The sequence below is a fragment of the Pristis pectinata genome, chromosome 14, assembly GCF_009764475.1.
Source record: "Pristis pectinata isolate sPriPec2 chromosome 14, sPriPec2.1.pri, whole genome shotgun sequence".
Taxonomy (NCBI): domain Eukaryota; kingdom Metazoa; phylum Chordata; class Chondrichthyes; order Rhinopristiformes; family Pristidae; genus Pristis; species Pristis pectinata.
Window position 1 is genome coordinate 32,449,873 of NC_067418.1, and position 22,114 is coordinate 32,471,986.

Consider the following 22,114-nt stretch of genomic DNA (forward strand, 5'->3'; position numbering starts at 1 on the left):
GTTATGCCTTTAGGACAGAAACCTGTGGTGTAATGGGTAACTATATTTAGTTTGAAAAATGGCAATATGTAAAATTGCTTTTATTATTGAAGAGAAAGAACCAGGTTTAAAGGTGTCATCTTACTGCCTCTCTTTCTCTTGTTGTTCCTTCACAATTTTGTTGGTTTCCATCGCAATCCTTTTCTGCTGCATTAATTCCTGACGTTCTCGTTCATGTCGGTAATATTCATTCATTCGTTCCTCTTCTGTCTGGAATAGTTCTTTCCCCTGAATTGATCAGAAAGACATGAAAGTCAACCTTTTGACAATGCATACAATTGTTACTAAATAATTTTTAATACGTGGAGCCCACGCTGCGATGGGAGGCAAAGGAGGTGTGGCACGTGTACCTTGGAATGGTCAGTCAGTTGAAATGAAATGAACATCATTGAAATGAACTTCACTTAGATTTCCAGGAGAAATTTCTTATTGCAGAATGGGAATGGATTACACTGGTTTGAAAATATTGGCCTTTCATTGCACCTTTCTACCCAATGCTTGCCAATCCGATGTTTTATATATACTTGCATGCTCCTCTAAGCTGCACTGGACCATCAGTGCTGACTGGCAGGCTAAAGCATGAAAGCTCTTCACTATTGTTGACACCCGTAGAATGGAGCTATGCTGAGAAAGGTGTATTTAGTGCAGAAGCCAGTGTTTTAAGTGAGGTTTCATCAAGAAATATAGAGGTATGGCAACATGCTAGTTAAGTAATAGGCACAGCATTTGATTTTTTCAATATCTTATAAGCAGTATAAATGAACTGACAAGCCAGCATGCAAGAAAATATTGTGCATCATCAAGCTGTTTGGGCTGCTTGATGTTGTAATGGTAATGAGTGGAATGTGAAAAGTGTCACTCGATCTGTTTGGGGGCTATGATTATAATGGTGTTCAGGAGAAGCATCTCTCTATGAAGGAATACCTTGTTCCTCCCGAGAGAATTTTTTCCTCTTTCTCTTAGATGAAGGAGGAAACCGCTGATGTTCAACAGGAACAGAACCCTTGGAACCTTCATTGTCCTCCTGTTCCTCTTGTCCTGCTAGTTGTCTCATCTGCTTCCTGGTCCTCAAACTCTTGATCTCCTGGCTGCTCTTCCTCAGTCATTGGCTGTTGTCTTCTGCTGGCCAGGTTATGTAATGTGCAGCTCACTACAGTGAAGTCTCATTGGGCATGTACTCCAGTGCATCCCGGGACAGATGAAGACAATGGAATTTCATTTTCAGGAGGTGAAAAGCATACTCCACACAATGATTACATGATTATCTTTTGTATTTACTCAGCTTTGGAGAGGGATGTAAACCATGGAAATCAGAAGCAGCCTTATTCCCTGTGATCCATTCCTCAAGGCAGTTCTGACACTGATATGTTAGAAAAAAGGTGTGGTGGGAGCTGCTGGGAAATGTGGCAGTGATCATCTGAAAACTTTTCTCCTGATCTCTGACAGCCTGAAAATTTAAGGATTGAGAACTATTTTTTTAATTAATGAACAGCTCTGGGTTATTGAGGGAGTTCTTAAAGGTACACTAATGCAATCAATGACTGCCTGCACTTGAGAGGCCAGAAATGCTGGCAATTCTCAACACCTGCAGTGCCACTTTCTCCCTACTGAAATCAAAAGAAATAAAAATGTTCCTTCAACATTGCGATGAGCAGAGTTAAATGACAATCATGTGGAATGATCCAATGGCTGGGAAGTTGGGAGTTACCAAGAAGTTCATCCCACAGAATTCCACATATCTGAGTTATTACAGCCTTAAAAAACATGTCTACACAGAGAATGCTCATTGAAGAGATCCAAGTACGATTCCAATGCCATTAAAGATGCTCTGTTCATTACAGTCTTCACATTGGTCATTTCTGTGTCTCAAGCCCTAAGGTCTCCATTACTCCCCACATCACCCAGAATGCCCATGTGTGAAAGTCGACCCGCACTCTATAATAAATCAGACAACAGTAGAACCAAAGAACTTACGATTAATGCTTTATTACCTTGACGCTAGCGAGAGTGGGGGATACAGAGAAAGAGTAAACAGTATAACCCGAGCTCTGTTCTTTTCCCACGCAAAGAAGCCTCAGTCAGTGTGTATCTTTTATACCCCCTTCGTGAGAAACCTTCGTGGGAAGTTGCACTCACTACGGTAATTGCTTACAGTAAGCCTCAGCAAAACAAGTTATGTCCAATATAACTATGTCTCCCTTACTCACACTTGGCCCTCACTTCAGCCATAACTATAATCATCCCATGGCTGAGGTAACTTCTTACTATGGGAATAGCTAATTATCAGGAGACCAACTGTGTACCATTAACCCTTACATTGCTGGTCATTAACCCTTGCATTCCCAACTATCTTTTACATCTGTTGAAGCATGCACTAATGAATAGGTGTCAACTGTGTTACCTTTGCACCCACCCTCCCCACCTTAAATGGGCACTTCCACAGCTAAATGCTACAGGCACTTACTGCTTGTTTAAGCACACAATGGGGATTTTGGGAGATTTCTGAGCAATCCGCAGGCATTTCTGAAGCTGCCCCGTGAGATCTCCTGATGTTAGCAGAATGTTCCTTTAAATTATGTGTAAACCAAGGATGCAGCACACTGTGCTGCTTGTCCTCCTGTTGTTACTCCATGACAATCATTTTCTGTAGCAGAGACCATCAAACTTATGTCTGAGGGGACCTAAAAATATGTTGCATGATAATTCATGTCATTAGTTGTGTTCATTTGGATTGTGACCAGAAATGCCCAATAATTACATGATTAGGGGAATTTCACCCAGAAACTATCTCAATGCAAATTATTTTGTGGAAAATAAATCTTACTTCATGTACTGCTGAGAAAGCATGATCCAATATTTAGGTGAGTGAGCTTTATTCCTGATGTAACATTGAGATATAAACTGACTTTCACATGACCCACCTTTTCTTTTTACATCAATTCTTAGTTTTACCCAACTGTACCTCAAAGGAAAATTCGCTGGAATCCTCTGATTGAAACTGTTACCTCCAAGATTCATGATAGGAGATTAGTAAAATAAACAATACTGCATTCAGCTATGAATACATAAACTTAAAATTTTGTTTTTACAGAGGTACTTCATTTCACACAACACAACTTAAAACCACCTCTCAAAATGATCAATACTTACTGCACCAGTGAGTACAATGATTGTCAGGCTCCTGCTACTTTTCAGTATTCGGACAGCCTGGTTTGAAAATAAAAGGAGATTTACAAATCATTGTAAAATAAGCCTCTCTTTCTCAATCTCGCCACAAGATGCAAACATTACAATTATTCCATCTGTCCTGTTGAAGTCAGGCAGTCAGGTCATTAAAGACAACTGGGTAATTTACAAGGCAGCCAGGATTCCACCATCTTCTACTCTATCATACTCATCTGAGCACCCAATGAGGCAACTCCCTGAAGTCAGCGAGATCTTTGATTAAAAATTAAGAACAGGATCTGACCAAACCATTGAGTCCCAAAAGCAACTTCAAGTGCAGCATGAGTGGTAAAGTCAGTATGAATTTATGAACTTCCTATTCAAAGAAATATTGTAACCATTGCAGAAAATATTTTTGTTTGTTTTCAGCAATGCAATATTGTGCTAGTAATTCCACAGATACAGAATATTTCAGAACTATAACAGATGGAAAAAAAACTATAATGACCTCAGTAACAACATGAGCATCTTTCATGTACTAAGACACAAATAACCCAGCTGAAACAGCTAGGCTACTGGCTGAATGTTCATCTCTTAACGTTGAATGGCAAAAATACAGTAAAACTCCATGAATCTGGCATGCTCAGGACTTCAATGATGCCAGAGTGGTAGATTTTCCAGACTATTAAATGTTATACCAATTATTACTCCAACACATCAGTATAACTATATACCAGCAAACCCATTACGTTGAAGGTCAACAACAAACAAGATTCTGGATGAACTTTGTGGGTCAGACAGCATCTGTGCTGAAGGGTGTCAACCCAAAACCTCTACAGGCTATTTCCCTCCACAGATGCTGCCTGACCCACTGAGTTCCTCCAGCATCTTGTTTGTTGCTCCAGATTCCAGCAATCTGCAGTCTATTGTGTCTCCAGCCGAGAAACAGGGTCCAGTGAGTTTCAAGTGAATGTGGGAACTGGGGCCCCAATGAGCTGAAAGAGATCATGGAACTGGGGCCATGGTCTGTTGAAGGTAGTGTGGGAACCAGAGACCTGGTATTTTAAAGGGAGGGTAGGAATTGGGGCCATGGTGTGTTTACAAGAATGCAGGAGCTAGGGCCCCTGTCTATTAAAGGGAGCTCACAAATCACTACCCTGTGACTTTTGAACATCCGGATCGTGGATTATTGGACTTTAACTGCATCTTCAATCCCAAATTGTGAAAAACATATCCTCAGGTTTTATTGCAAATTTATGCCAATTCTGAATGATGTAAAGCTTTTCTCCAAGTTTTCTGTATTAGGTTCTTGATTACCACGTTTGGAACTTACGAAACCTAACAAATTCTCCCCATTGACTTATTTGTGAATTCCTCTGTCATGCTCATATTTTTTGTCTTTCTTTGCCATATAAATTAATACAATGAGGATATATTCAGCATAACACTGAGAGGAAACCCATGAGATTACAAGAAACAACAGGTTTTTTTAAATCCAACCCAATACTGCTGTTGACTGACTTCATTTGGGGACGGTGATAAACCAACTGATCCAATCAATTTGCTCTTGGATTGATGAATTTAATATTGTAACAAGTCATTAATTTAATAAATCATGTAATGTCATATGATCTATCTACAAATAGGACCTTTCGGAAAAATACTGAGTCTGTTTTTACCTCTTTGTGATCCACATTTGTAAAATCCACTCCATCCACTTCAACAATTTGATCTCCAACCTGCATTAAAAAGAGAAAGACAATTTATAACAGCAAATCGATCTATGTTCAAAGCATTGTAAGTTGTCATTGTTTATTCAATTGAATTAGCTTGATGAATTGCTGGAGAGTCACTGCTCACTTATTAATTATCAGGCACAAACATAGTGGCACAATATAACACAGAAATGACAAATTCATCAATAATTCTCAATTGCCTTGTACATAAAACATGACAAGGCATAAAAGAAGGAGTTCAGTAAGTGAACAACATTTTTCAAGATTATTGCATTTTGGAATGATTTAGGAGGGAGCAAAACTGCAAGAGACATTTCAGATTAGCTCAGTTTGTTACAGCACAGAAAAAGGTAAATTGGCCCTTTTAATCTATATAAGCAAATAAATCTAATCCTATTCTCTTGCTCAACCTCTCTCTACTTCAATGTTCCTCTTCACAAGTTCACAGATTTAGCTCTTTTTAGAATTGATTTATGCACTCTGTTTAAGAAATGGCTTAAAGCAGTTAACCATAATCTCTGACACAATTGGATTAACTCCTATGGATCAGTGAGAACTTTATACAAATCGCGAGCCATCACACTTACTTACTAACTTACTTATTACGACACAGAAGGAGATCATTCGGAGCATCAGGACCATGCTAGCTCCCAGTAAAAAAATTCCAACAGCCTCATTCCCCCTCAATACTGTAATTTATTCTCTCTCAGACACCCATCAGTTCCACTTTGATTCATTTGTCATTTACCTACACTAGTGGTAATTTACATTGGCCTATTAACCTACCACCATGACCTTGGGATGTGGGGAGGTAACCAGAGCACCCACTTGAAATCCATACAGTCACTGGGAGAACATTCATACTCCACTCAAGGAGCTTGGGATGTCAGGATTGAACTTGGGTCACTGGAGGTGTGCAGTAGCAGAAGCAGTTGTAGTGTCACTCTGCTGCCCATTAATAGCAAATGTTCATACAACAGCTGGACATTGAAGGAATGGAACTCCTTTCAATTTACACCTTATGAGGTACAATTGATGTACATTGACTTAAAAGCAATAAAAATGCTGTAAAAAGCATCCTGAACTGCAGAGATGCCTAACAAAGCCTCAAGCTCAAGTACATCCTATCTACTGATCTCTGGTGATATGAAAATTATAGTTAGATCTGTTTGAATATGGAGTCCTTTTTGCAGCAGACAACTGATGTGATTCTGTTATTTTACTCTCTGATCACTCTGAGTGAATGTGGCCATTTGTTGAGAACTTTCTCCCTCTCATTTTCTAACTTCCATCAGCTTGTCATGCTCTAATGCCCTTCGCTCTCTCAGAGAAGCTGTGCAGGATTAAGAGAGGGTACTAACTGAATCAATGTTGCTGCAACTAAGGTAGTTCTGCATACAATTCACCTCACAATCGTGTGCATCATGGCTACTATTTTGGATGACTTGTATTTCACAATTAGCTTAAATACAGTGAATCAGAAGTGCCGGTGCGTAAATCTTAAAGGACTAAATGCAATGGGGTCAGCCAGCAATGAGATTTATTTATATCTTTGTATTATTTGTTTCTATGTAAATCTGGCCTTGTAAAAACAAACCTTATTGCTTGACCAACAATAAACTGCCAACGTTTAGATTACTTCTAATAATTATTTCTTTGCCTCAGATTTAGTTTTTTGCTCGTTACATCCTAATGAAGTACTGCAACATGTTTCTATGCTGGACGATGAAGAAGGTTCCTGATAGTTTGGATGAAGTTGCAGTCAATCTAAAAATTTTCATCACAATAAACCAGTGACAATTTTGAAGCACATTATAGTTCAGAATGACACAGTAATACCATTTGCACATAACACTGCAAATAGAGTTTGTGCACTTTATGTAATTGCTGTTAACTGCAGAGCATGCATTTCAGAATATTCAAAACTTACCCATTACAGGCCAGAAATTCTTAGAGTAAATACTCTTAGCTGTAAGAAATTTATTTGTTTTGCTTTGGTATTATATGTGAATGCCAGTGAATGTGCTATTACAAAACTATTGCTGTAACTTAGAACATGGATAGCAGAAGTGCCTTTAATTTACTCAAGCTCTTCATTTACTCTAGTTTCAATCAGATACTGTTGCATTCACAAGGCCTTCTAATTAAGTTCTATTCTCAGCAACTCACACTTTCTACTATTACCAGTGATACCAAAGAAAAAATACTTTTAGACATAGTAGTTTGTTATCAGATGAGAGTGTTGATAGCAAATACCTGTTCCTGTTTAATATGACTCACTCACCTCTAAGCCCACCTCTGCAGAAACTGATCCTGGTTTCACATTGCTGATAAAGATCCCTGGCTTCTGAGTAGGGCCACTGGATATGCTACATTAAGAAAAAGAGATAGTTTAGCTTAAGCATCCATAAAAGTACACAAAATAAAGGTTTCAAAGATCAATGATCTGAAAAACTGAGAAAGGAATGGGTTACCTGCATCCCATGCCTTTTACACCAACTAAGCTGATAAAAACCTTCTTTTCCCTTATTTCCTTGTTTCCCAGTGAAGCCAGCCCAGCTAAACTGATCTTCCCATCCTGCAACAAAGAACACATGTTGGTGTAAATACAATAAGCTCCAGCTGTGAACAAATTTCAATGTGCATTCCAGTGGAATTATCAGGTGATGTTCAAAAATTGTTGCATCAATGTATCTCTCTTTCAAAATACTTAAATTCTTTGCAATTCCATAATAACTGGCAGATAGAGTTCACATATAATACAAATCAAATTTTGCAATTTTCTGTTTTGTTACAAAATGCACTGTGAATGTTAGTGCCAAACTTTGCATAAGGGTCGAAATGAAGTAAGGGAGACACATCTTAGAACATCACTGTCATGTCAACTCTAGTTCCATAGAAAGCAAACCAATTTGCAATTTCCATTTTCAGCATTTTGTACACAAAACAATTGTCTATATATTACTTGCATTTAAATAATTCAAAAAATAACCAGAAGCATTTGGAGTGAATAATTGAGTCTGTGATGAAAATACTCTATGAATTTTCTGTTCATAATTTACTGTCTGATCTGGAATTGCTGCGAAATTTAAAAACATCTCAAAGAATGTAACCAGTACGGAAGAAGGGCAAATGATTGAACACTGAAGTTAATTCAGGAGTCACCTTATAAAAAGTCTGGGTTCTGAATCTGTATTCTTTCAAATTGTTACATTATCTTAAATTTGATAAAATGCCTTTCAGTTATCTTCTCTTCACCATGCATCTTGCTCCAAAATTGATGGCCAAAAGCAATCTGGATTCAATGATTTTTTTTACTGTTCTGTTTCTCCTTTTTGTGACTCTAACTACTTCTGTCATCATCTTTAAAGGGCTTGTCAAATCTATCTTTTTATCCACTTGCTCAGTCATCTGCTCTGGTTCTTCCACAGCTGTTTTCCTTTTAATCCCAATGGAAAACTTTTCTACATTACAACAGTGATTATTCTTGAAAAGTATTTCATTGGCTCTAAAGTGTTTGGGCCATCTGAAGGCAGAGCATAAATGCAAGTCTTTCCTTCATTACACATTAAAAATTTAATAACATCGTAAGTAGTTAATGCTTCTGTTATGGTGAAGTTGCTCTGTAAAATAGGGAACGATGATAGAGAAATATAGAAAACAGTTCAGTCAACAAAAGTAGTACCACACAAAATGTCCATTTCACCTGAATCACTGTGTAGCTTGAACAGATCAATCTGGTAAAACTAAGTTTCCAAGGAGCACCGCTAATTACAAAATTATTTCCCTTTAATTCGTAAATTTATATGCTCTTTAATCGAACATTAATTCCTTGTGACAAAATATAATTGTAGTCTTTGGAAAAGCAGCCAGCAGATCCACATCAATTAATCAATCCTTTATGTTATTTCAGTGCCCCTGTTCAAATGCTCAATAGTTCTTGATTACTTTGAGGTGGCACCCTCATTTCTCCCTCTAACAAATGACTTTTCCAATTTTTCAGAATGACTCTTGCATGTTAACATAGGGATGACCTAATTTAACTTTCAAATATAAGATGTATTCAGACAGTTGCTGGTGAAGAGTCTGCATGGGGTGGTAATGACCAGAAATGGAAAGGAAAGAAAGTATTATTTCTTAAGAAATCTACATCTTACCCCAGCATCTGACACAAACTGGTCCACAAACTGCCACTTTAAAGACTCCTCAGAAGAACTAAAGAGAAAAATAGATGGCATTTAGCAGATCATGTCTTTAGCATAGGCCTGCTGTGCATTTCTAGCAAGACTCACAATCATCAAGTCAACCTGTCAGTGCATGAAGGACATGTCATTTGTGTTCTGTCACATTCATAACTTGAGAGAAAAGCTATTGCTATCTCATCAATATCAGCAAGTGCAAAGCACAATTCACTGGATATCTTGTCAACCTACCAAAGAGCAATGGTAAAATGAGAAGATCAATACTGATAAGAATCAGAACTGATCTGCTAAAAAATAATCTTAGTTTCAGGATACATTATCCATAACTGGTGATCAAATAGTGGCCACTACCTTAGCAACATCTTAAGTAAGTCATAATCATGAAACATTTTGTGGAAATGCCATCATGCAGCAAAAATGTGAGATACTAACCAACTAAAACAAAATCCCTCTAAAACTGGAAACAGTAAATAACCAAAGAATATTCTGAAGTATGATCTCAGGTTTCAGATCGTGCAAGTACCTTAACCACAATTCCACAATGTAACCAAAATCTGCTTGTAATTGCAAAGGTCAAGTTAGCTAAAATCACACTGGGTTGACAATGCAGTAGGATTGCAAGGTTGGGCCACTTCAACATTAAATTAACTCCTAGCAAAAGTTTGGCTTGAAGGAACAGCTGGAAATCTGTTACTTAATTGAACCAGAAAACTTAAATTGTTCTAGCTGCCATAATTCTTTTTTAATATGGGGTTGAACTATTTGCCAGCATTTGACAAGATATTCTAAGGAAAGAAGTGGAACACAACACCATCCAATTGGAGGCAGAAAACCGAATCTGTAAACTAGTCACAGAATAGATTATCACACAATCTCATTCCACAGATGGTAAATTAGTGATACTGTGGTACAAGACAATTTTGAGGGCTGTTATGTATCCAAAAAACACTCCTCACAGGGCAACAACTCCCAAATATCCCTGAAAAAGGCAGCAGCTGGGCTCAATTAAATGTGCAATATATGTCTGTTATTTACAAAGCTTTGCAATCTAAGGAAACATTCCATGCCTTAAATCAAAAATGCCAGCTTGGTCATTGATAATATAAATTACATTTATTATCTGAGTTCCATATTAAATGAATGTCTTATTCTCAGGGGTGCTATCTTCCAGATGAGCCATCACTCTGAGACCCCAATTTCCTTTTCAGCAGGATGCGGTAAATCCGATGGTACTACCTATAAAGAACAGTTCTCTTTGCACCATTTTTAATATTTATCCCTTAGTTTATTCTGCTCAAAAATTGCTGTTTGAGGGGCCTAAATATGGCCTAACTGCAGCATTGTTTATTAAATAAAGGCAGTTTTTGTTCACATTATAATTCAATAGATAAGATGTAATTTGAAGCAGTGGAAGTAACTATATGAGTGTAAATTCCACAGCAATCTGCAGCCACAGTAATCTTTGAAGTGCAATTTCTTATATCTTTATATTTTTCTTCAGTCAGCCAAAGGCTGTGCTGGCTCACAGGATATATTGGTGAATTTCGTCAATGATGCCTGCCTTTGTTGGGAAGTGGCTCCTGAGTTATGAAAAATGATTCACATTTTCCAAGGTATTGTCATGGAAACTGGAATTAAGCTCACAGTCTACTGAGCAGCAGTGATCCACACCCTCCTGTGTGCTTTGGAGACATGGATAAATCATGGTAGCTGTCTCAAATCATCAGAGAAGTATCACACTCCTGTTCACATCAACAGTGCTGAGGTCGAGAGGGTTTAGAGTTTCAAGTCCCAATTCCCTAAGAGTGAACATCATTAATAGCCTGTCCTGGTCAAACCATGTAGATGCCATGGCCAAGAAAGTGCACCAGTGCCTCTACTTCCTCAGGAGGCTAAAGAAATTTGGCATGTCTCTTTTGACACTCACCAATTTTTAATTTTTTAATGCACCAATTAAAGCATCCTATCCAAATGCTTTATGGCTTGCTATGGCAACCGCTCTGCCCGAGACCACAAGACACTGCGGAGAGTTGTGGACACAGCTCAGCACATCATGGAAACCAGTCTCCCCTCCATGGACTCTGTCTACACTTCTCACTGCCTTAGTAGAGAAGCCAGCATAATCTACGACCTTACCCACCCTCGACATTCTCTCTTCTCTCCCCTCCCATCGGGCAGAAGATACAAAAGCTTGAAAGCATGTACCACCAGACTCAAGGACAGCTTCTATCCCGCTATTATAAAACTATTGAAAGGTCCCCTAGTACGATAAGATAGACTCTTGACCTCACAATCTACCTCATTGTGGCCTTGTACCTTATTCTCTGCCTACCCTGCACTTTTTCTGTAACTGAACAATTTATTCTGCATTTTGTACTACCTTCAATGCACTACTGGTATGAAATGATCTGTATGGTTGGAAAACAAAGTATTTCACTGTACCTCAGTACATGTGACAATAATAAACCAATTTACCACTAACACTGGCTCTGCAAAATGCTCCATAGCTATTGCAGGTGAGTTCAACCATTGCTTGCATTCTCTCCCCAGCTAACGTCCCCATTATCAAGGCTCTGATCTTGCTCACTCAACTTAGATGGCAGGGCCACGTCTTCTGCATGCTTGGATTGTAGAAAAAAAAAGTACTAGTATAAACTCTCAAAACAACCATTCTTCTCCAAGCTCTGCAATAGCAAGAGGCCTCCAGGAGGACAGAGAAAACCCTTCAAAGATGTTCTCAAAGTCCACTTGAAAACATACATCCTCACCAACTCATGGGAATACCTGGAACATAAAAGTAGAAGGAGCATCTGGGTAGGCCTAGGCACCAAGTTTCCACAGTGGAAGCAGCAAAACAACAGCACAACATTCATAGCAAGCCAATCCTTGCCCATCAAGTATCATTGGTACTACCTGATATAGACTGTGTGAATCTTGCACTTGGCTCATCAACCCCCCAAGAACCCACAGGATTGCACTGGAACCAAGTTTTCCCAGTGTTACGAACCAGCAACAAAAGAAACACTCCGAGTCATGTATAAGTGGTAAAAACTACTTTATTAATAACTACTTATGATAATAATAAAAATAAAAGTACAAATGTTAGAATGCTAGAAGTAAAAATGTTAAATCTTAAACATTAACCCCAAAAACTAAACTCGTAGTGCGTGTGTGGCAAATTCCCAAACTCCAAGTCCAGGAATAGCTTTCAAAGTTCAGTTCAGCAAGCCGTACGGTGAAATGTGAGCAAAGGCTTCTTCAACAACCACCGCTGACTGAAGACAAAACGTAGAGAGAAAATAGAAAGTAATTACGAAATCCAAATATTCCACTTTGGAACCCAAACAACACCTCAGTGTTTACTCAGCAGTGATCACTCCACCACATCTTCCTCACCCCGAAAGGCTCTCGAATCGCGGCCGTCCACACAAATACCTGTTTCCTTCTACAGGTCAACAACAAAGTGAACTCTACTGCTTTGTTACGAAGTATCTGCCACCCCGAAAGGCATCCGAGATGTGGCCATCCACACAAATACCTGTTTCCCTCTACAGGTTAACGACAAAGTGGACACCACCGGATTACTCCAAAAATCCATACGTGGATTGTAGTGACAGGCACAGTTACTGTTTTCATCCATCGATAGAGACTAGCAGGCTGGTGTCTCTCTCTCTCTCCCTTCCAACTGATTCCGACTGACTGCTTCAAAAAAGTCATTATGTCCTTTATGTTCTGTTGTTGTAACCACGCCACACACACAAACACACACACACACACCATTATGCTCTATCTTAAAGGGACATTCACCAATAGTAACCTAGCCTGTAACACCAGACCCAAAGAAACTGACCAAGAAGAAGAAGATGATGATGATGATATATGAATTATGAGTCAATTTCCTCATAAGCCTTTCACACAATCAGGAACAAGTCACCATATTATTTATTCTGGCAATGTCAACATTGGCAGGACACTATAAAATACATATTTTTGTCAACTTCTGTTATGGTACATTTTACCCTGGTGGAAGATTGCACTTCCTGGAATGAATTCAAGTGCTTGCATTGATTACATCTATAAATAGTGATTAAATCACAACTTTTTGACAGGGAAACCAGCCAAGCCAAGCTAAGCTAACATAGGTAATCCTTGAATCATAAATAATCTGTGAAATATCTACAAAATTCACAAGCGTGCATTGGCAAAGGCAATGCATGCTAATTGATGAAGCTCTATCGGAAGTAATCAAGCGACACTTGTACTCAGCAAGTTCTAGTCCAGAAGGCAAGCAACAGGGGAAAAAAATATAAAATTAATGGCTTTTATGCTTTACTGGTATACTAGTACCTTTTTTCTCTACAATCCAAGCTCTTGTCTAGATGAAATAGTTATTTGGGTAGCTATCCAGTACAATATATCAATGTATACAGCTTGATCTGGATGTCTAGTCTAATATTCATCAGATTACTGGATTTAAAAACAAAAAAAGATCCACTCACCTTTTCACAGGAATCATTCCAACATCTGAAAAAAAGAAACAATTATCAGTAGTCCCTTAAATGTCACAAGTAACTATTTCCAATTCCATAAACAGAAACATACAAACGTCTTACAGGGTTTGATACTGTAGATGCAGGGACGATATTTTTCTTGCCTGAAGTGTCTAGAACCATAAATCACAGATTTGGAATGGCCCATCCCTTATTTTGATACTGAGATGAGAAGAATTTTTTTTTTACCCAGAAGCTAGTGAATCCTTAGAATTCTGTACCCAAGAGGCTTAGTGTATTCCAGACAGCACTGGTTAGATTTTTGGATAATAAGGCACTCAGGAATATAGGGTTAGTACAGGAAAGCAACACTAGCATTGAAGATCAGCTACAATCTCATGGAATGGTGAAATAGGTTCAAGGGGCCACATGGTCTTTTCATGCTTCTGTTTCTATCGTCCTTATGTACCACTACAACTGATGAAAGACATAGATTCAAAGACATATTTGCTTTCAATCCTATCCATCTTCTTCTTGCAGTGTTTTGCAAGAAAAACAATTAGTAAATGCAATTGCAACAAAATATAACAAATGACTCAGCTTTATTAGTAGTACAGAGCCTGCAGCTTTACTAGAACTCATGCTTCTGTGGTGGCCTTTGTGTGAAAAAATAGATGGCTTCCAATTAGGAACTTCATGGGTGTGCATTAGAAGTGGTAATTAAAGGTTTACATACATATCGCATAACTCTCAGAATATAACTGAGTGATAATAATGAATTCTTGGATCACTGCTCAACAAACATTAAAGATAGAGTCATTTCAACAAGCATATAAAATCAATTTATTGGCTTTGTATTGGATATTCTATTGCAAAATCACCAGGAGCCTATATTTAATATTGGATTCCATGTCCACATCACATAAAGAATACTGAATCTAATTTTTCATATGCAATATCTGAATAAGCCAGATCTTGAAAGTGTACACACTTACGTCTAACTTTCAGCGACACGGTCTTTTTGGTGCGGATCAGATTTATCACTTCCTCATGTGTGCAAGATTCTATCGAGTAGCCATTTATCCGAACAATCTCATCTCCAAGCTGAAAAACATATTAAGAAATCTGAGACCAGCTCAGAATACAACTTAGTGGTTATGTCCACAATATCGCAATTGTTTCTGAGTTTCTGGTTCAAATTCTGTAATCTTAACAAATACTTTGCTTGCAGATATTTGGGTCACTTTCCAATATAGTTAATATAGATAATTAACATCTTTGCTGTTTTCACACTTCTAAGCAGTTTTAACTTTCCTACTATCTGAGACGTTTACCTGCTTGTATTGGAGGCAGACATATCAAGAAGCCACGAGATTTCATCACTTTCTTTTCATCCTTATTTGATTAACTTTAAGTAAATAAGCTGAATTTGGAAATAAGGAATGTTCTGAGAAAAACAGATACAAGGTTGAATGTTAGCGAGACACCTGTTTGCTGCCATTTGTGGAAACAAGTTAGAGATGGGGAGTTCATGAGCGTTAAGGGTGAAATGAGAGAAAGTGCAGCAAGATGGCAGCAGGATATGATGAGTATGTAGTTCAAGGGGTCACAGGTGGAAACAGTGTTGAACATGAAGAGATGACAGAGGAAAATGTAAAAAAAAACAGAAAGAATCAGGGAATGGGAAGTAGAAGGTGATGGATTAAAGCAGAGAATAATCAACAGGAAGCAGGAAAACACACAAAACTGGTAGTGAGAGAGGGGTACAGGTGGAGAAAGAGTGTGATATATTCTTCAACATCCAATATGCAAAACTCCAGGAGATATAGATTTCCTGTAGTTGCGCATACATAGAGATACAGCACTTTGGCCCATTGAGTTTGTGCTGACCATCAACCATCCATTTATATTAATCTTACATTAATCCCATTTTACTCTCCCCCACAGTCTCCTGAACTACCATCCCCCCCACCCCCAGATTCTACCATTCACCTTCACACTGGGGGCAATTTACAGAAGCCAATTAACCTACCAACCGACATGTATTTGGGATGTGGAAGGAAACCGGAGCACTTGGAGGATACCCAAGCAGTCACAAGGAGAACAAACTCCACACAGACAACACTTGAGGTCTGGAGTGAACCTGAATCTCTGGCCCTGAGAGGCAAATGCTCCATTAGCTGCACCACTGTACTGCCGCATAACATATATCGGGAATAAAAATTAAATTGAACATTTGCATTACAAGATCATTAGAACTGCAGGGGAAGCATGGATTTCACACTCACCTATGCAACCACCCTGAGCCACCAAAGGCATTTCTTGTCCATAACTATAAAGCTAATTGTCTGCTGGGTGGTAATGCACATAAACCATACCTTACTCTTTATCTCCCTCTGGTGCAATGGAAATCTTTGAACAGCAGCAGTCTACCATCATCCTGAGACTGACTGATATTGTCTATGGTATTCATCTAGCTTTCTGAAAGTGAAACAGCACACCAAACACCCATTTTGATTCGGCATAGGGAGCTCCAAAGTGCAGTTCAGAAGCAGTCACCAGTAAAGTTTGAAAAATGATAAAGTTTTCATTTTTTTTTACTGCAAATGATTAAGAATTTATCTCCAAAAAGTTTTCCAATTACTCTCTCATCACCACTTCTGTGAAGAACATCTTTCAGAGTCACTCAAGAATGCAGCTGTAAGCAGACAGCTTATTGACAGATTTGCCTATCAAACCTTTCTCATGCCAGTATGTGCGCATCTGTTTCACTGGAGTGCTCTAAAAAGCTTGGGGTTCCTATCTATCTTCAGTGGAATTGTCCATTTATAATTTTAAAAAAAGCAGCTGGTATTCCTTTTAAGTTCCTCCTTCACTGCCTTGTGTTGTCCTCTGATTTCTGAAATTTATTTCAACTCCAGAAAGAATATTGTTAAATAAATAATCTTGCATGATGAAACTTGTGTTACTATGCCATCTACTGGAATAATAACACTTAACATGACAAACCTTGAGATGACATAATCTGGGATACTAAAATGTGGCACACAGTTACAAATTGCTACTCTTTGTTATCATTACAATCTGGTAGTAACTGTATTGTAATCTGCTTCCAAAATTTAGTTCCATTATGTTACTAAATGTTGGACCGAGTGTACAATGTGCAACCATTATCATGTGTTCAGTGCTATAGACCAAATAAGAATTTCCATATCAATGTTTTCAAATATTTGCTTTGCAATCTCCTCTTGGTACATGGCTCTGAACCACTGTCATATTTCTAAAGTCAGGATCAATTACTCAAATAAAAATAGTGCAGTCAATTCAGAAAAAAAGAATGTGCTATTCATGCTGTGAGATATACAACAGTGCTGAGCAAAGTTGTTACCTTAAAGCTGATGGGGTCACTGTTACTTTATAAAATTATCTCACCTGTCTATATAGTAAAACCATATTCAGATGAAGACTGACTGCCATAAATGTTGTGTTACCTGAACTTCATGTCTAAGTGAGTAAGTGAGTAATAGTGATGCTCACCTCTACAGACCATTTCAAAAGAACCAAGAAAACATCATGAATGCATTATGAATTTTATATTTTATAAAAATAAAATAAATTTATCCAAGGGGCTCACTGCATCAGTTTTCATGTGATGTACCTTTATTATGTATTCCTTAACCACAGGAAGTAAGTCTTTCAGTAGTCACTCTCCCAAACCCATTCATGATGAAGACAGTAACATTGTGCTTTCTCTATCAGCAAAAACTAAATAAAAGATACTAATGTCATTTGCTGTTTGTTGAAAATGATTAACAATTGATTCCCAAGAATAAGAAATTTGAGATTTAAGTGTGGATTTTGGCTTGGTAAACAAAGGTTAAATTCCTCTTTTTATCAAAACAGCCTTGCAGTACAGTACCTCTCTACCTCCTCTCCAATTACACCATCCAGCCCCGAGAATGAGCCAGAGATCCCATTCCTTCTGGGGGTCAGCCACAGTCCTCCTGTCATTCAAAGTTCCAGGCACACCAAAAAAGATCAGTGGAGTTGGGTTGCTGCCAGTCAAGATCACCCACTGCTGCAAAGGCTGGGGAATACATCACTCCCTATGGCTCAGCAAGAGACCAGTTTCATTAGCAAGAGACTGGCATGTGGGCAGTTTGAAAATCACCAACTTGGTGACCTGCATGTGATTCAGATAGGCTGGCCACTTTTAGACCTGAAAAGGGTGTGCCATCAGTTATGGCTGCAAGTGCTATTTGGTGGGTCAGGCATTCTGCCTAATGTTGATGCATGTAATGGAGTACTTGTTGCGTGTGAGGGGAATCTGGAGGAACAAAGGTAATAAGGAACTTGAGTGTGCAGCAGATTATGTAGCACATAAACACACATGTAAGTTAGATGAGCTGAATCTATTTAGTGGATTCTAAGTTTGGAATTCAATTCACAACCAATAGCATATCATAATTCTGGAGAAAACTAGGGGGAAAAACAGTGACAAATATAAACAAGCTAAAAATGCAGATACATCTTCTAATTATTTCTTAAGTGAATGTAATCCATTCAATAAAATCAAATTTATTTATTGTGAAAAATTCTAAATAAACTAAAGTAATAAATTACTCAAAAACTTGCTGAAAGGTCCTTCAACCTGAAACAACCTATTTCTCTTTGCACAGATGCTAGTTGAACTACAGAGTGTTTCCTGCATTTTTCTGTTTTTATTTCAGATTTCCAGCGACTGCAGTTTTTTTTATTTTCATCAAAATAGTTTTAGTAGGTGCATTACAACTGCACACATTTGGACCTAAAATTCATCCAATTATGCCTTGTCAACAAACTCATACTCCTGAGTCATTATCATCTCAGTATGAGAGAGAGAAACACATGACATGAGGGCACATTATTACTACATGGAAACCATTTTTATCCCCTAGAGTAGAATCTTGAGGTCTGATAAGATGCAATTTTGCAGTCAATTGAATAAGAATTTTAAGGCACAATATTTTGCACATCATTTTCTGGTTTGAAAAAAGCAAAGACCTGAGCTGTAATGTAAAAACATCAACATCTTGTATCGAAAAATCAGTGGAAAAGATATCTGGAATAGCAAGAATGAAATTTCAGACTGTGCCTGCTCTACCATGAGAAAGCAGTTTGGAACAATGAGCTCCTATGCAACAAATTTCCTCAGTAATTGGTTGAAAGCTCATCCACAAGATTTACTAAAGCTGTATTTGATAGATGGACCGTGTCCTGACTTAATTTATTGGAAGTAATTTCAGATGTATTAAATAAATTCCATGATAAATCTTCCAAATGTATCTGAAAGGTCAGGAATGATATTTGCATTGTAATTGTTTTCATTGGTGACAAGATAACCAATAAGCTCCAACACTGCAAAAGGAATAAGTAAAACATATTTGCCAATCTTCCAAATAGACAATTTAAAAGTGGTGGTAAGGACCTCTGAAAAAATTGCATATTGTGAATGACTGTTCACTAATTCTCCAATTCTGCGGAGTTATTTTACTCCATAACAGTTATCTTCTTATCTACTCAGAAACACCGCAACAAAGAAAGGTGGAAATACACAGTTTCATTGCAAAGATTTAACTTTAAAGAGAACAATACATATTACAAATATTCAACCCAATGGCAACAGTCTGTTATCCTCATGTAAGACCGTGCAGGCTGATTGTTCTCAAGCATCCATGCACTAATGCATTCTGTGGTTATACTTCTGGATATTCACTTGTTGGAATCCTTTAATACCAAATAAATACCATCTCTTCTGCTGCTGCTGGAAAAGGTGTGGGAAATTATAGATATATATCTCATACAAAACAAGATCAGTGAAAGACATGAATAGTTGTGTGAGAAATTGGAAGACAAAATGTTGGCTGGCTTTGTGCTGAAATTAAGCAAATGAAGGTTGTTAACAGTCATAAATACAAAGTGCCTGGCTTCTGAAAGTCAGGAAACCACAGTGTTAAATTGGTCAGCTCCCAGTGTGAAAACATACTTTGACTTCCTATATCACTGGTTTTAATCTCAGAGTCATAAGTAATCCAATATTTAGCTTGCACACGTTATGCATTTTTAATCCTGGGGATTTGTGGCAAAATTGAGAGAAACATGCATTTGTTTTTGATTGAAGCACAAAACACTGTTGCAACAGTTTTTCTGTGGTTACTTTAGTCTCTTACTTCTTAAGCAGTCCTTAGGGGTTGAAGATAACTTGCTTCCTCTCCAGTTTTGTGGACATTGAAGTAGTCGATGATTCTTCTGCAAGTTCCACGGACACTGCTGCAGATGGGACAGATGATGATCGATGGGATGAGTGATCGTTTGGGATGTTGTGCACAGTTTCTTCTGTTCATACATGGCCTCCATGTTGCAGAGGTTCAAACTTCTCAGGGTGTTCCTGAATGGTCCTACTCCATTTTGAATGGTCATGGCATTCCCATGAATTGGTGTGAATGTTACATTTTCTTTCCCCAAGGAGGCTTTGAGAAAGTCCACGAGGCATTTATCCATTTTCCTGGAATTACCTTGCCATGACAGAGTTCGGACTGCTTGCAAACAGACATGCAAACAATGCGGCTCCTCCCATTGGGCTGCTTAAGCATGATAAAAGCCTTGGAGGTAGGGATGTTGACTGGGAGAAGACGCTGACACTGGTTCATCTATCCTGCCAGTAGATCTGGAGGATTTTGCAGAGTTAGTTTGGTGATATTTCTTTGGTTAGTGCTTTGATGTGTCTACAGTTGGCTGTCCACATCTCTGAAGCATGCAGGTGGACAATAATCACTGCAGTTTGGTATACAACAAGGCTAGTGTTGTGTTTGAAGTCTTGACTTTTAAATACTCTTTTCCTCAGTCTGTCGAAGGCTGTACTGATGTATTGGATACAGAACTGAATTTTGTTATTGATGCCTGCCTTTGCTGTGAATTATCCCCCATGACATGGAAAGTGATCCATGGTCTTCAGTGTCTTAGCATAGATTTTAATTACGAGGGGTTGGTGGTGTGAGGCATGGGCAAGTTAATGGAGAAATTTAGTCTTCCAGATGTGTAATGGAAGGTCCATCCTCTTGTAAGCTTCAGTAAACAAATCAACAATAGCTTGAACCTCAGAGTGTACACATATGCATGCATCATCAGCATATTGCAACTGGTAGTTGAATTGATCTTGTTTCTGGAGAGGCGGTGACAAAGTGTAAATAGATTCCCATTCATTCTGTAGATTAACTTCACTTTCTTTGATTTCAGGTGTCACATCATAACGATTAAGAAGAGGGTTAATGCAATAACAACCCTTGTGTGACCACAGACTGAAATATGCATTGGGATTGGGTCTGTGGTGGGCCCATTGCTTCATTGCTATCGTGGCTTGAAAGTCAATATGAAGCAGTGAAAGAATGGTAGCCAGATTCTGAATACACCCAAATTTCAGAAGGATCCTCCATTTTGCCTTACGGTTGACAAAATCAAAGGTTTTTATGAGATCAAAACAGTCTATTTAGAATAGTTTGTACTGCTCCTTGGATTCTTTTTTTGTATTTCTCACTTGGTTGAGAGCTCATCCTTTGCATCACTTGATGGATGAAGTCCATATTGTGATTGAGTGAAGTTTTTCAATCATGGGGAAGAAGCAGCTGTGGAGGATCTGCTGTGGAGGATGGTTTTCTCTGTGGAGGGGAGCAGAAGACCTCTCTGTAATTAGTGCAGTCGGACTTGTCTCCTTTTTTGAAGAGGGTCACCATTACAGTGTCTTTGAGATCTCCTGCCATGTTATCCTCTTCCTAGATAAGGCAGAGGAGGCTATGAATTTGTGCCAAAAGTACCTTTATTGCCAGGTTTAAAACCTTCAGCAGGGTTTCTGTCTGCTCCAGGACCTTTTTTCATCTATTGAATGTCTTTTTTCCAATCCCTTAGTGGGTTGGGGTAGTGCTGTAACTGTACTAGGTAGAGTAAACTACCTACTACAGTAAAGTTCAATGTACTCAATGACACTCATGTCCAAAATTAGGGTCTTGGTTCATGTTCCCTTTGAAATAATTCCTCCAGTGGCTGGTGACCACATCTATTCTTGGCTCTCAGCAGGGCGGGTTCTTGGGTGAGTGGGTTGGAGATAGGTATGATGGTGCTGAGGAATCTAATTGCTGGATTTCCTGCAATCCTACCACCCACTATCTGTTTAACCTTAATGCATGAAGGCATTTCCAATCAAAGAATGACTCATATTTCTAATTAATAATTTCCTTGATCACATGGTCATTCTCATCAAACCAATCTCAGTGTTTTCTGGTAGAAAAGTCAACAGTGCCTTTAAAAGTGCCGTTTATGGTGGACTTCGAGGCAGACAAGGCATTGTGAATACCCTGCAATTCCTGTTGGTTCAGAGCCACAGAATGCCTATGAGGCACTAAGTTGGGCAATATTTGCAGTGCCTTGAGACTTTTGATATTACTTTTTC

At 38.4% G+C, this 22,114-nt stretch overlaps 1 protein-coding gene across 1 annotated transcript in view; it reads right to left on the bottom strand.

Annotated features, from left to right (window-relative positions):
- The window catches only part of ush1c (Usher syndrome 1C), a 141,449-nt gene that overhangs the window by 84,548 nt on the left and 34,787 nt on the right, over window positions 1-22,114 (bottom strand). Inside the window, 8 exon segments of the mRNA XM_052029288.1 lie at window positions 125-267; window positions 3,190-3,246; window positions 4,884-4,943; window positions 7,225-7,309; window positions 7,415-7,518; window positions 9,098-9,155; window positions 13,642-13,666; window positions 14,628-14,736. Coding sequence (XP_051885248.1) covers window positions 125-267; window positions 3,190-3,246; window positions 4,884-4,943; window positions 7,225-7,309; window positions 7,415-7,518; window positions 9,098-9,155; window positions 13,642-13,666; window positions 14,628-14,736 — 641 coding nt within the window.